This window comes from Microcebus murinus, chromosome 5 (assembly GCF_040939455.1).
Source record: "Microcebus murinus isolate Inina chromosome 5, M.murinus_Inina_mat1.0, whole genome shotgun sequence".
NCBI classification, from domain to species: domain Eukaryota; kingdom Metazoa; phylum Chordata; class Mammalia; order Primates; family Cheirogaleidae; genus Microcebus; species Microcebus murinus.
Genome location: NC_134108.1, coordinates 101808874 through 101824401, shown reverse-complemented (window position 1 = coordinate 101824401; position 15528 = coordinate 101808874). Strand labels below are relative to the sequence as shown.

At 41.3% G+C, this 15528-nt stretch overlaps 1 protein-coding gene across 3 annotated transcripts in view; it reads left to right on the top strand.

Annotated features, from left to right (window-relative positions):
* The window catches only part of BICRAL (BICRA like chromatin remodeling complex associated protein), a 74819-nt gene extending 63896 nt beyond the window's left edge, over positions 1–10923 (top strand). For all 3 annotated transcript variants that reach the window (XM_076003341.1, XM_076003340.1, XM_012773180.3), the window contains 2 exons: positions 914–1016; positions 7058–10923. In XM_076003341.1, the coding sequence (XP_075859456.1) occupies positions 914–1016; positions 7058–7842 (888 nt within the window). In that variant the 3' untranslated portion in view covers positions 7843–10923. The remainder of the gene's footprint in view (positions 1–913; positions 1017–7057) is intronic.
* Positions 10924–15528: the final 4605 nt, after the last annotated feature.

Sequence of the window (15528 nt, the reverse complement as noted above, 5' to 3'; positions counted from 1 at the left end):
TGGTGGCTTATGCCTGTAATCCTAGCACTCTGGGAGGCCGAGGCAGGTGGATCGTTTGAGCTCTGGAGTTCGAGACCAGCCTGAGCAAGAGCAAAACCCCGTCTCTACCAAAAATAGAAAGAAGTTAATTGGACAGCGAAAAATATACAGAAAAAATTAGCCAGGCATGGTGGCGCATGCCTGTAGTCCCAGCTACTTGGGAGGCTGAGGCAGAAGGATTGCTTGAGCCCAAGAGTTTGAGGTTGCTGTGAGCTAGACTGACACCATGGCACTCTAGCCTGGGCAACAAAGTGAGACTCTGTCTCAAAAACAAACAAACAAACAAATTGTCTTATATCTGCCTTGAATTTTCATGTTAAATAAGACCCAGAAATATAATTTGATTCGATTGAAGATTTGATTCTGTTAACAGCAAGACTTTACTAAAAAGGAAAGCTTTAATAAAAACACAATTAAGGCACAGCAGAATATAATGTAAAAAGTCATCCTCATGAAAAGAGAGAGTAGGAAAAGGAAGGTACAGAAGAGTATAGTTGCTACGATTTGTGTGCAGAAATAAAGAGGCATATATATGCTGTGTGTACCTAGGCTCTCTCAAACTGCCAGGCGGGCAGCTGTCTCCAGGGAGAGGCACTGGGTGGTGGTGGGTGCACAGGGGAGGCAAAGAAGGGAGGCTTAATTTTCAGGTGCCTATAGTGCCTTTTGAATTCGGTACCTATGTATAAATTACCCTTTCCAAAAAAATATAATTAAAAAAATGCATCCTATATGACTAGGACAAACATGACTACATAGGACATGACTAGAACCTAGACACCAAATTCTCATTTCTGATTGCTTCATTTGTTGCAAAGATGCTGTGGGATGTTTGCACTTGTTGAAAGGCGTAATGACTGGCCTCTCTCGTTTTCAGCGGATCAATCCCTCTGCTGAGATGGTTATGATCGACAGAATGTTCAACCAGGAGGAAAGAGCTTCCCTGTCCCGAGACAAGCGCCTGGCACTTGTAGACCCTGGTAAGAAATGTCAGAGTGAAAGTAGGGAAGGGCTACTGCCATGGTTCAAGGACTGGGGGGCCTTTGGGAATCTGTCTGAACTGAGCTTTGGGTGAGAAACCTGCAGGCAGAGCATGAATTTGGGGGAGAAAAAAACTCAGAGTATATAATTACTCTGAGAAGATCTCTACAAAATCAAACTGGAATTTTACATTCTGTTAAGTGATTCTTTTTCTTCATTGTAAACTTAAAATTCTCAGTCTTTCTCTAGTTTTTAAGAACTAAATTTAGTCAGAAGGCTTCCCAGAAGCAATTAAACCTCAGCATATATTGAATGTCCTGCTATGTATAAGTCACAGCAGGAAACATCAGTGAAACATGGTCCCTGACCTCAAGCCAGTGAATTATAATGCCCTTTGAAGTACTTTTCTCTCATTCAACTACTTTCCTGCCACTTGCATGCATTTTAAATTTGACCCATATTCTGCCCTTTAGAAATTAGTTCTCTTGGCCAGGTATGGTGGCTCAAGCCCATAATCCCAGCACTTTGGGAGGCCGTGGTGGGAGGATCACTTTGAGGCCAGGGGTTCGAGACCAGCCTAGGCAACATAGCCAAACCAAAAAGATTTTTTAAATAGACAAGTATGGTGGCACATGCCCTGTAGTCCTAGCTGCATGGAAGGCTGAGATGGGAGGATCACTTGAACCCAGAAGTTCAAGGCTGCAGTGAACTATGATTACACTATTGCATTTTAGCCTGTGTGACAGAGCAAGACCTTATTTCTAAAAAAAAAAAAAAAAAAATTAATTCACTTTAGTTTTTTCTAGCCTCTAAATTTTTTTTTTTGAGGCAGTCTTACTGTGTTGCCCTGGCTGATCTCCAATTCCTCAGTCCAAGGGATTTTCCCACCTCAGCCTTCTAAGTAGCTGGAACTACAGGCATGTACCACCATGCCTAGCTAAAATTTTTAAATTATGGAACATAATTCATGGAATATAAATTCTAACCATACATTCACCATCCTAATGAAGGAAATGTTTCTATTTCTCCATAAGTTTTCTTCTAGTTCTGGTTTCATTTACATGCATTATTTATATATAGTTATTATTAGATTGATGCAAAAGTAATTGCAGTTTTGGACCTTGAAGTTTAAATCATTATAACTAGATTCAAATACAACTTTATTAATCAAAATAGGAACCATTACAATCAATACATTTTTGCCAACAAGGAATAAGTTTGTTTATTCCTGTAGTGTAAAAATCTGTGCTTCGGGATTCTACAAACTCTCGGAAAGCACTTTCTGCACCCTGCTGGTTGTGGAAACGTTTTCCCTGCAAAAAGTTGTTGAGATGCTTGAAGAAGTGGTAGTCGGTTGGCAAGAGGTCAGGTGAATATGGCAGCTGAGGTAAAACTTCGTAGCCCAATTCATTCAACTTTTGAAGTGTTGGATGTACAACGTGAGGTCAGGCATTGCTGTGGAAAAGAAATGGGCCCTTTCTATTGGGCTGCAGGTGTTGCAGTTTTCAGTGTATCTCACCAATTTGCTGAGCAGACTTCTCAGATGTAATGGTTCTCTGGGATTCGGAAAGCTGTAGTGTATCAGATCGGCAGCAGACCACCAAACAGTGACCACAACCTTTTTTTAGTGCAAGTTTGGCTTTGGGGCCCGGTATGATGGCTCACACCTGTAATCATAGCACTCTGGAGGGCAAGGCAGGAGGATGGCTTGAGGTCAGGAGTTTGAGACCAACCTGAGCAAGAGCAAGACCCCGTCTCTACTAAAAATAGAAAAAATTAGCCGGTCAACTAAAACAGAAAAAAATTAGCTGGACTCAGGAGGCTGAGGCAGGAGGATCACTTGAACCCAGGAGTTTGAGGTCGCTGTGAGCTAGGCTAATGCCATGGCACTCTAGCCTAGGCAAGGCAGCGAGACACTGTCTCCAAAAAAAAAAGTTTGGCTTTGGGAAGTGCTTTAGGAGCTTCTTCTTGGTCCAGCCACTGAGCTGGTCATCACTGGTCTTCGTACACAATCTACTTTTCGTTGCATGTCACAATCCGATAGAGAAATGGTTCGTTGTTGTTGTGTATAAGAAGAGAAGACAATAATACAATGATTTTTCTGATTTTCGGTCAGCTCATAAGGCACCCACTTATCAAGCTTTTTCACCTTTTCCAATTTGCTTCAAATGCCAAATAACCGACCATAGGCAATGGCAACTTCTCGTGTAGTTCTAAGAAGACCAGCTTCGATGATGGCTCTCAATTGGTTGTTGTCAACTTCCTATGGCCCAGCCACTGCGCTCCTCATCTTCAAGGCTCTCATCTCCTTTGCAAAAATTCTTGAACCACCACCACACTGTACATTTGTTAGCAGTTCCTGGGCCAGATGCATTGTTGATGTTGTGAGTTGTCTCTGCTGCTTTACGCCCCATTTTGAACTTGAATAAGAAAATCACTTGAATTTGCTTTCGTCTAACATCATTTCCATAGTCTAAAATAAATATCAAATAAACAGCAAGTTATAAGTCATTAGCAAAAAACATAAAGCAAGAAATGCACATTAAAATGATGTATAAAAAAATAAAAAATAAAATGATGTATAATATAACCATATTTATTTAACCACTTTGGTACAGCGCTTACCGGCCGCGAAACCTTGCCCACAGCCAGCACTCATAATCCGCACGACAGTCTGTGCTGTGCATTGATGACGAATCCGTTTTGCTCTTGTGTGATGAGGAAAGCTTTAAAGCACTGAAAGCTTGTTTTACTTTACAGGCAGCTTTACTTGTAATGTAAACCAGAATAGGTAACATATACATATATGTTTTCATTACATTTTTTTTTTTTGAGACAGAGTCTCGCTTTGTTGCCCAGGCTAGAGTGAATGCCGTGGCGTCAGCCTAGCTCACAGCGACCTCAAACTCCTGGGCTCAAGCGATCCTACTGCCTCAGCCTCACGAGTAGCTGGGACTACAGGCATGCGCCACCATGCCCGGCTAATTTTTTCTATATATATTAGTTGGCCAATTAATTTGTTTCTATTTATAGTAGAGATGGGGTCTTGCTCTTGCTCAGGCTGGTTTCAAACTCCTGACCTCGAGCAATCCGCCCACCCTGGCCTCCCAGGGTACTAGGATTACAGGCGTGAGCCACTGCACCCGGCTTCATTACATTATTTTTAAATGTTCACAATTTTATTTTGATAAATGAAAAATTAGAAAAGTCATATCACAGCTGTCGGCTAAAGTCGACGCTCAGCTGTGCGCCTTCGTATCATGGCTGTCAGCTAAAGTCGCTGTGCGTGTTCATCTGTGGCTGTCGACTATAGTCGGCGCTCATACCGAACTGGTTAAGAATGTATTCCAGTATCAAACAGCAAATGTCAACAGTGCTAAAACTGCAATTGCTTTTGCACCAATGTAATACAATCATAGGTCATGTGTAAATATGATTTTGTATTCTTTCAACACATACGAAGTCTTTATAATCTTCAAAATAATATTTTAATGTATTTTTAACATATTAACTTGAAAATTTAGCTAATTCATTTCCCTATTATTAGACTATTATTTTCCTGTGGCTGTATTCCCATTCTAAAATATCTTTTCTTTCTAAAATAACTATTTTTTTTTATTTCAAAATACTAAGGGGAAAAATGTATTTTTTTTTTTGAGAGAGGGTCTTACCAATATATTTTCTGATACTTAAATGTTAAAGTTCTGCATTTTTTTGGTTTCTTTTTGAGACAGAGTCTCACTCTGTTGCCAGGGCTAGAGTGCCATGGCGTCAGCAACTTCCAACTCCTGAGCTCAAGCAATCCTTGAGCTTGCCTCAGCTTCCCGAGTAGCTGGCACTATAGGCATGTACCACCACACCTGGCTAATTTTTAGTAGAGGTGAGGTCTCACTCATGCTTAGGCTGGTCTCGAACTCCTAAGCTCAAGGGATCCTCCCGCCTTGGCCTCCCAGATTGCTAGGCTTACAGGTGTGAGCCACCACGCCCAGCCTAAAGTTCTACATTGTATTTGATGTGGCTCAAGAAGTTTACAAGTAGAATATATGATCCTCACACTCAGTCTAAAGGGAGAGTCTAAAAGAAATGCTGTCTACCTAGCATAATCTTTAAATATTTCTGAAAATGAAGAGAATGACATAGGGAGTCAGGTGTGATGGTGCACACCTGTAGCCCAGCTACTTGGGAGGCTGAGGCTGAGGCTGAGGTGGTAGAATCACCTGAGCCCAGGAGTTCAAGTCCAGCCTGGGCAAAACAGTGAGAAGCCCCGTCTCTTTGAAAAAAGAGTGAGAGAACAAGAGAATAATGTAAGATATATTTCTGTCCCTTTTTCTTAGAACCTGAAATCTCCTATTGCTTTTTAGTGAATTGGCTTGTGGATAAACCTTCCTATTTTGTCACAAACACCTCAGAGCTGGGCACCACATGGACAGGGGCCATGCTGCATTCTCCTGTGTACTGCCTGCACAGCCAGTGTCAGTTGGATGGAATCATCTTTTTAGACTCAAGATCTCACATTTTGGGATTTAGTGAACAAATTCATGTTCATGCCAAACATACTCTTTGTGGTTTCATAGATGTCATCAGAGTCCTATTTCACTTCCATTACTTCTAGAGTTAACACTTTTTCTGCTCTTGTATGACAGCAGTCTGCCTCGTCCATCTGTACCCTCAATGCCCTAAATCCTATTGGACATTTCTTTTGCCATCCTCTGTCTTTTCAAACCTGGTATAGTTCGTTGCTCGTTCACAGACACAGTTCCTCTGTATCTCACTATCCTTCCAAGCAGATATAATTTTGGATGCATGCTAACCATTCATTTTGTGGTCTTGGCAAAGTGAGGCCAGGTTTCTTATTTTTATTTTATTTTATTTTTTTTTTTTTTTTGAGACAGAGTCTCACTTTGTTGCCCAGGCTAGAGTGAGTGCCATGGTGTCAGCCTAGTTCACACCAACCTCAAACTCCTGAGCTCAAGTGATCCTGCTGCCTCAGCCTCCAACATATCTGGGACTACAGGCATGCACCACCATGCCCAGCTGATTTTTTCTATATATATTAGTTGGCCAATTGATTTCTTTCTATTTATAGTAGAGACGGGTCTCACTCTTGCTCAGGCTGGTTTCGAACTACTGACCTTGAGCAATCCACCCACCTCAGCCTCCCAGACTGCTAGGATTACAGGCGTGAGCCACCACGCCCGGCCGAGGCCAGGTTTCTTACACGTGTCTAAAGGGATTGAAGGGGAGGGGCTTGGGGAAAATAAATAAATAAATAACGGGATTGAAGTGCCATCACCCAAGGACAAGTAGCTATGTCCACCCCCTGTCCTCCAAATCCCCATTCCAGGGCCCTCTGCTCTAAGGAAGAGACCAGGCTAATACTACCACCTAATTGCTGTTTTCAGACTGTTTCAAGGCATCCATTAACAGAAAACTAATTTTTTTTTTTTTTTTTGAGACAGAGTCTCCCTCTGTCGCCTGGGCTAGAGTGCAGTGGCATCATCATAGCTCACTGCAACCTCAAACTCCTGGGCTCAGGCGATCCTCCTGCCTCAGCCTCCCAAGTAGCTGGGACTACAGGTGCATGCCACCACACTCAGCTTATTTTTTCTATTTTTAGTAGAGACAGGATCTTGCTCTTGCTTAGGGTGGTCTCAAACTCCTAAGCTCAAGTGATCCTTCCACCTCGGCCTCCTAGAGTACTAGGATTACTGGTGTTAGCCACCACACCCAGCCAAAAAACTAATTTTAAATAACACTTAGAACTAAGTGAAGCTTTTGCCCCTTAGGTTTTCCCATTTGTCATCAAGCAGCTACCTCTTCGATGAGGTTTAAGGTGCCGTCTGGAAGCTCTGGCAGCACAGCCTTGGTTACTCATACAGGAAGCCGTCTCTGTATCATGCTTCTGTATGTGAAACAGACTGACTCAGTGGGCTGGGCTGGGCTGGGCTGGGCTTGCCCTCAGCACCTGACCCACTCAGGGAATGTTGTATAGTCCTTACTCTTGTTCACTCATTAATGTTCTTTTTGTTCCCATTTCCAGAGGGATTTCAGGCTGATTTCTGTTGTTCCTTCAAACTTGATAAAGCTGATCATGAGAGCTTTGGCAGGAATGACCAGCATGGCAGTAAAACAACCAGCTCTCTACATCTGACGGCCAAGGCCCAAAGCAGGGACCGAGCCAAACCAGGAGTGACCGAACCAACAAATCATGACCAATTTCATCCAGTGCCTAATCACATCGTGGTCTCTGCAGAAGGAAACATTTCTAAAAAAACGGAATGCCTTGGCAGAGCACTGAAATTTGACAAAGTGGGCTTAGTTCAATACCGGAGCACATCTGAAGAGAAAGCCAGCCAGAGAGACCCCATGAAGGCCAATGAGCGCTCTCCCGGCCCTGAAGGGCATCGGAAAACCTCATCCAGACCGGATCATGGTACTGAGGGCAAACTCTCAAGTATCCTGGTAGACTCGCACTTGGAGATGACATGTAACAATTCCTTCCAGGACAAAACTCTGAGGAATTCTCCAAAGAATGAAGTTTTACACACAGACATCATGAAAGGGTCCGGCGAGCCCCAGCCAGATCTCCAGCTCACAAAGAGTTTAGAAACCACATTTAAGAACATCTTGGAACTCAAAAAGGCTGGGCGGCAGTCCCAGAGTGACCCCACGGTTAGCGGCTCTGTTGAGTTAGATTTCCCCAACTTTTCTCCAATGGCTTCGCAGGAAAACTGCCTGGAAAAGTTCATCCCAGACCACAGTGAAGGCGTTGTAGAAACTGACTCCATTTTAGAAGCAGCTGTAAATAGTATCCTAGAGTGTTAATAGCAGCAGTCCTCCCTGCCCCTGCCCTGAGACCCCGCCCCAAACAAGTTACATTCTTTCCTGGCAAAAGCAAGTGGAAACGGTCTCCTGTCTCCAGCCTGCTTGATCTTTCATCACAGGTTATTCTTTGTAATCTCAACCCTGTTCTTTGTTTAAGAGCAATACTTGTCATGGTTACACGGAGATCCTTTAGTAAAATTAATCCTGTTAGAAAGCAGTCTGATAGGCCCCACACATTTCAAGTGTTATGAAAGTGCTTATAGTCATTTTTTGTTTGTTTATTTGTTTTATTTAAAAAAAAAAACAAACACTGTAACTCAATGAGACCACAGTATACTTGGCCCTGGGTAAAATTTTGACAATCATAAGTCATTTGAAAAGAACAGACTTATTAAAGAAAATCAAACAGGACTGATAGAAGCTATTTTTAAAGAATATCCCACTGCATCTCCAAATTTGGTTTTATGGGTTTTTTTTGTTATTTTGGATTTTTTGTTTGTTTGTTTGTTTTGTTGGGGGAAGAACACATAGTTCTTCCCCCCCTCAGCCATCTCTGAGCAGTAAGTTGCTGGCTGCTCTGCCAGGGACCCCACAGCCCTGGTGTAAAAGCCAGTAGCACATAAGCAGGGCATTTGCAGGGCTTCCCTGTTGATGATTCAAGTGCTTTTCTGATGCTCCAGGAGCAAAACCTCATGCTTTTCAGCATATCATTGTTGAATTTCATCTAGGGAATGTTCTGTTCTTAGTTGCAACAGCATGACTTGAATTTCACCAGGCTAAATAAAGGAAGATGGAAACTGGTTAAGAGGCACAGTGTACAGGGGAGGCCGGGACAGAGCCATGAGGAGTATAATATGTATATATGTAAAAGCATATATATGTTAACTATTGAGAAAAAACAAGAGTTTTGCATTTTATAATTGGATATAGTCAACATATGATGTATGTTTTTGTTTGTTGCTGGGTTTTGTTTTGTTTAACCTCTTTGCACCGTCTCCCACAACAAATAGCCAAGCGTCAAAAGCACTTTCATTTGAAAACTATATTGTAAATTTTTCAGTTTAAACTTAAAGGGGACTTTGGCCTTGTTTATATTTCTTGTCTGAGAACAGTAGTCACCCTGGCAGCAATCATTACCAAAATACAGACAAACCAAAGGTAACCATCCAGCCCACCACTGAAAAGAAAAGATCTGAGACATGGGATTCCCATTTGAGAGCCAAAGGTTATGCCCTGTTACAGTTTGTTTGGCCCGTATTCATATTAGTGAACATGACTTATTGCTTTATTTATTTATATTTCTTTTCAGGGAGTGTTCCCAGTTTTCCTTTCTTGTATACCTGTCCCAGTTTATCAAATTTCTGTTGTTACTTTCATTCTTAATGTCATTGTAACCATCAGGTATCTCCTATCATGGGGAAAGCTACATAATAGTATTTTATACCCATTCTTCTCCCACGCACACATATGCATGAATCTGAGCTGCTTGGATCCAGAGGTCATTTTGGTTACAGTGTGCATGTGCATACTCACTCTTCCTCTTGCGTGCCCACTCTCTCATTTATTCTGTTTATCGCCCTGGCTTTAGAAGTGCATCCACTGGTCTCCACTTTAGTGTTGCCAGGATCTGCTACTGGCTGTCCCCAGCATGGGGATGACCCCCATTGTCATCATGTTGGGCATTCCTTTTCCAGATTGGCCTGTGATGAAAAGGAAGGTTTCTGATTATTGGAAAACAGCAACAGAAGACCTATAACTGACCCCCACCCCTCTGTGCCACCACACAAAAACCCTGCAAAACAGTCTTTCTTCATAATAGCAATGTACCTTCACCCCTGGCCAATAGAAAGTGGAAAATATGGGCCATTTTAGGGTTACCATTTTTTCCTTATTTGTGCCAATGTCCAAGTTGCAAATTTCCCATTTTTCCTGTATTGTAACATATTAGAAAGATAAGTTGGTATTGCCAGTTGGAACTTTCTGTTTGGGCAGCCCTGGGGTAACACCCTGCCCTAAACTCCATGATTTCATAGGCTCTTCTTCTCTTAGGGCTCATGCTCCCCTAATTCCTAGCAAGACTTAACGATACTCCCTCATGATCAAATTCTTTTCATTGTGGAATGTTATACCTGGAAGCCTTTATGTGGGCTGCTAATAAGTTACATTAATTACTTTGAATCAGTGGAATTCTCAAGAGACAAGATAAGCTTCATGTACATTTGCCACCTTTCTTCCCTATCCTGCCCTGCTACCCCAATCCTAACTTTTCTACATACCATCTTAAAGGGTTTTTAAGCCCTAACACTTGTCTAGCAAATGGAGAGCCTAATTTACCAAAATGAAACTTGTAAATTTTTGTGTCCTTGTATGTAAGTTTACTTTTTATGGAGGAAGGATTCTAGATAATGACAAAGATTACGAAATGTATTTTACTCCTGTGATTAGGTTATGCGCACATGGGTCATAACTCGCATGTCGAGCCCCCTTTGGTGAAGGGTAAGAGAGCTCAGCCTCAGATGGCCAACATTCAGTTGTTCAGGTTCATTAGTCAAAGTTAAGTTTAACTACTTGTACTCAGTAACAAAAATCATTTTCTTTTTTTTTTTTTTTCTGTTGTTGTGGAAAAGTGTGAATTTGTTATTAAGCATTTGATTTTCTGTGTCCTTACGTACTGCCTAAAGATAAAGCAAATTTTAAACTGGCAATTACGAAAAAAAAAATATTTTAGCTCTGAAGAATTTAGTAGACTCTGTTAGATTAGGGAGGCCTTACAGACTGACTTGACTTAAAGAGGACGCGTCACTCGCTGTCAGTGTGGTGTGGGCTTTATTTGCTTAAATACCTTCATTTGTATAGTATGTCTCACTTGAAATTGCTTTGTATACATTTTGTAAAAATATTTATAAAATGTTTTGTAAAAAAAAGTATAACAAATTGCAGTTTATTTTGTTATGTTGGATAAATACTGTTAAAAGAAACCAGTCAGTAACTATATTGTTAATCCATGGTTAGGAAATGTTTAGTTGGAGATTACAAAATGAAACAACCATTGCAATACAGCCAAAGATTTGGGAAAATGTGCAACTGTGATTGTCTTGATTTTGCAAATAGGAATGGCTACTTTTCCCAGACGAAAAGGGTAAGTGTTCAGTGGGAATTCTATTTAAATTTGAATTCTATTTAAAAACATTTACCGTTACCAAAAAGTAGCCTGCCCAGTGAGGGGACAGGATTTTAACTGAATGGCCTTTCCAAACAGTTACAAATTAAACTAAGTTGGTCAGTGAGGAAATTCGGTCATGTATATTTCTGGTCTCCATCCCTACTCTTGTCACATGGGTCCCTATTAAGGAAGGAAAAGGGGGGTCATTTGACAAGTTAAATAAGTGAACCTCACTCTACAGGAAATTTTCTTCAATTATTTATTTTGTTTCTGTAGGGACCAGGAGGAAGCTAAAGAATAGGTAAAGAAAACTATTTTACATAAGACTTATCCCAGAGTTAACATGTTTCTCTTTGGATTCACATATTTGACCACATTTTGCATGGAGAAATACCTCTGTAGCCTTATCTGCAAAATCAGCCCCATGAGGCCCTTCTGAGTTCCTGCCCTCACAAGTGTGACTCTACCCAATGTGTTAGGGAAACTTCCAGAGGTAAAATATATTTTCTGGGGACAATTTTTTCTCCGTGGCCTAGAATTTACATTTGTACTCCTTTATGGTTTAATTGCTTCCCCTGCTCTAATAGAGTAGGATGTAAATCTTCAGCCATAATCATATATAAATACAAAGTAATTCTCATATAACCAACAGAAGTTAGAATTACTACTAGAATAATTGCGTCAGTGGATAGATGTCATCAATGCCATTTACTGTGTTGCCCTGATGTCAAGCTTCTCTTCTTGCTGAGGATAATTTGTGACATTTTTGCCCTTCTTCAGGCCATGTGCAATGGGAGTGTCCTAGAAATGCAGCATTAGAAGAAAAAATCATCTGGCTGCTAGGTTAGGAGCAGGGTCCTTGTGTTCCCTGCGGGCAGGCCCAGAGGAAAGAGCAGACATCTTGTCTTAAGATGGTTAAAGCCCTCAGCCCTGTGTATGGGAGGCCACATTCCAGGAAAGGGAATAGTACTAGTACTAAGGAAAGGCCCTAGTACTCCCTGATGAAGAGAAAATAGTGAGTAAATTACTAGGGGGAAAGAAGCCCTCCACAGTCTCGGGGCACTGAAACAGCATTGCTCGGGCAGGGCCCTAGCTGTGCTGTCCTCAAAGGGCTAGGCCCTGGGCCCAGGGTCTTGCTCTGCTTGTAGCCTTCTGTGTGCTCTCCAAGACACAGTTAGAACCTCTTGGGTATCCACCTGAAGATGGCGATCATTAACTATTCAATATTACTTGAGCAGTTGACTATGTGACAGAAACTATGCTAGACATTGGGATATATGGATAACTCAGGCATAATTTCTCTTCTTCAGGAGCTCACGTCTGGAGGGGGGAAAGCACATAAATACATTACATTTGGCAACTAACTAGAGTTCAGGAAAGAAAAAAATGGGGTGCTAAAATTCTTCTGCACTACCATTATAAATTGCACAGAGAGCTACAGTTTATATTTCCATGCCCTGGTTCTTAGTACAGTTTCCTGAGTTATGTTTGAGAAAAAGGTATGATACTTTCTGCAGGGATGACGATAAAGGATTTTTGTAATTAAAATGTTGAATATGTAGAGAAATCTGGTTCGGTATATACACAAATGGTAGGAGCACATTTGTAGTAACAAGTGGATTCTGTAATATGAATAGCCTGTCTATATTGCTACAGGCAAAAAACCTTTATAAGAAACCCTAATCTGTATTCTTAGTTATGTGCTGGAGTCTAGCCTTTGAAAACACTTGCAAAGGCAAGAATTTCCTTTAAAAAAAATCACTTCTGTGAAGGTCAAGGTCTGCCCAACAGGGTGGGCAGAAAGTACCTTTATCAGCAAAATGTAAAATGTGTTTTAGTACCTCATCTAACATGTAATCAGATATCTTTTTTTCTTTTTTGAGACAGAGTCTCACTTTGTTCCCCAGGCTAGAGTGAGTGCTGTGGCGTCAGCCTAGCTCACAGCAACCTCAAACTCCTGGGCTCAAGCAATTCTGCTGCTTTAGCCTCACGAGTAGCTGGGAGTACAGGCATGCGGCACCAAGCCCGGCTAATTTTTTTCTATATATATTAGTTGACCAATTAATTTCTTTCTATTTATAGTAGAGACGGGGTCTCGCTCTTGCTCAGGCTGGTTTCGAACTCCTGACCTCGAGCAATCCGCCCGCCTCGGCCTCCCAGAGTGCCAGGATTACAGGCGTGAGCCACTGCACCCGGCCTGTAATCAGATATCTTTATACAAGTTACTCTTCAGCCTCAGTGTCCTTGCTCATAAACTTGGAAGATTTGTCCTGGCCCTTTACTTCTGAGGGTATAAAATGAGGTGTTATTGAAAAAGTATAGAAAGTTAAAAAAGAAAAAAAGCTATGTTCCATTGTCTCTGAAATAATTCAGAAAAGGTTTGGGTTTTTCTGTTTTGCTTTTAGTCTTACCTGCTATACACTGTCTACTTCCTACCCTAGCTTTCCTTTGTCTATCCTTGGGCCTCAAAAGGCTGCTGCCAGCCTGGGCAATAGTGAGAAGCCTGGGCAACAGTGAGACCTAGTCTGTACAAAAAAATAAAAAATTAGCCGGGGGGTGATGGCACATACCTGTAGTTCCAGCTACACTGGAGGCTGAGGCAGGAGAATCCCTTGAGCCCAGGAGCTGGAGGTTGCAGTGAGCTATGATGATGCCATTGCTGCCCCTCACCTGTTCTCTCACTTTTCCTTCCCACTTTTGTTCTCTTATGCTTGTTTTTAGTCAAGATCAATGCTGTTTTCACCAACTCTAGGCTCATCTGCTGTTCTTACACTAACCTGTTTCCTTTCTGCTTCCTGATAACCCCTTGTCACTCTCTGAGAACCCAACAAGGAAAGCTTGAAACAAAATGAAACTGACTGCAAGAAATGTCATAATTCAAGAAAGGGAATGGAGCAGATGGAAAACTGCAGATGGAGCTCCCCTTAGCCTGAGCTGGGTGTGGTGGTGTGGCCTTACTTAGAAAGCACTGCTCAATTATCTCAAGTAAAAGAGTAGGACTCCAAATAATCCAGAAGTGCAAACAATACTGAAATAACTTACGCAGGGATATGTTAGAAAAGGGATTCTGGAGTCAATTCAGCAAACCAAAAAATGTCAATCCTTAAGGCAGTCTTAAAAACATATAGTCAAGAGGTTTCTAAAACCACAAAAATCTAATTACCTACAGAGCTTCTTCTTCAATTAATAATATGTGATAAACAAAGGGCATACCATGAAATAGAAGTCTTCCTCCCATTCCAGACCCTACTATCATTTCCCCAAAATATCCCCATCAACACTTTCTTGTATATCCTTCCAAAACTGTTAAAAATATATCTATCACCAAAAAACAAAAGAAAAACCTGGGACCATTCTCTTATACCCTATTCTGTATCTTGCTTTTTTAAAAAATACAACCAAATGTTTAGGAGTATTATGGTATTATAGCCTTTAGTGTAGTTCTTTGGTTGTAGGCAACAGAAACTTATTCTGGTTAACCAGCATAAAGGGATTTTATAGGGAGGATAAGGATTGAAGGGAAGATTAAAGAACCACCAGGCTAGAAATATAAGAATGAGGAAACTCAAGGGGATTTTATTAGGTGGAAATCCTTAAAAGTCTTGCCCCAAATCTCCTACTTTCTGCCATCATCACTCGGCTTAAAATTCAAAATCCCAGACAAGTTTAGTGTCTCATACTCCCTCCCAATGGGGAGATTAACTCTCTCAGAGTTGAAAAGGTCTTCCAAAGACCCTTTCAACTTAACTATTGGGAGGGAAAGCATTTGGATTTGATATCCCCCCTAGCCACCACCTCATTTAATACATAATGAGGAAGAGATGGTTCACAAGAGGAGTGGGATACTATTAGGAAAATGAGAATGGATGTTGGCAGGTCAAAAAATGAAAAACATTCACCACTGAGACTTCAGGACTTAAAGACTTGGATCACTGTGCATACAGTTGCACAGACGTTCATAATTTATTTAACCATTCCCTAATGATGGATAATTGAACTGGACAGGAAGAAAACAGCCATATGAGGACAAGCTAAAAAAAAGATTCTTGAGGCTGTAAATGGCAATGCTTCGTTCTCATTCATTAACTTTACTTTTAAGAAAAAAAGTCTTGTATCTTTCCCAGTGCTAGGACACATGTTCAATGCTCAGTAACCACATATTCAGTTAGTGAACAACTGTTTTGTTGAAGAGGACTCCATCTATCTTTCTCTGCGTCTGGTGCAGCGATGGCTTTGGCACTGAGAATAAGTACTCTCCTAGCACCATCTGCTGGCAGTGGAAAACCATTTCCCTGAATCTTCGCCTCCAGTCGCATTCGCTAGTATTGTCAGCCCTAAAATTCCTCCTCCCCTTAATATTGTTGGTACCACAGAATCTACCTTCTGTCCACTGCCAAGGGAAATCACAAAATTGACTTTTGTTTTTTGCTTACTATTTAATGGATGCTTTACACTTTGGTGACCCTTCTGTTCTGCCTCTTTACAAATAAGACACATGGTGAAGTACTTAAAGAGAATGAGCC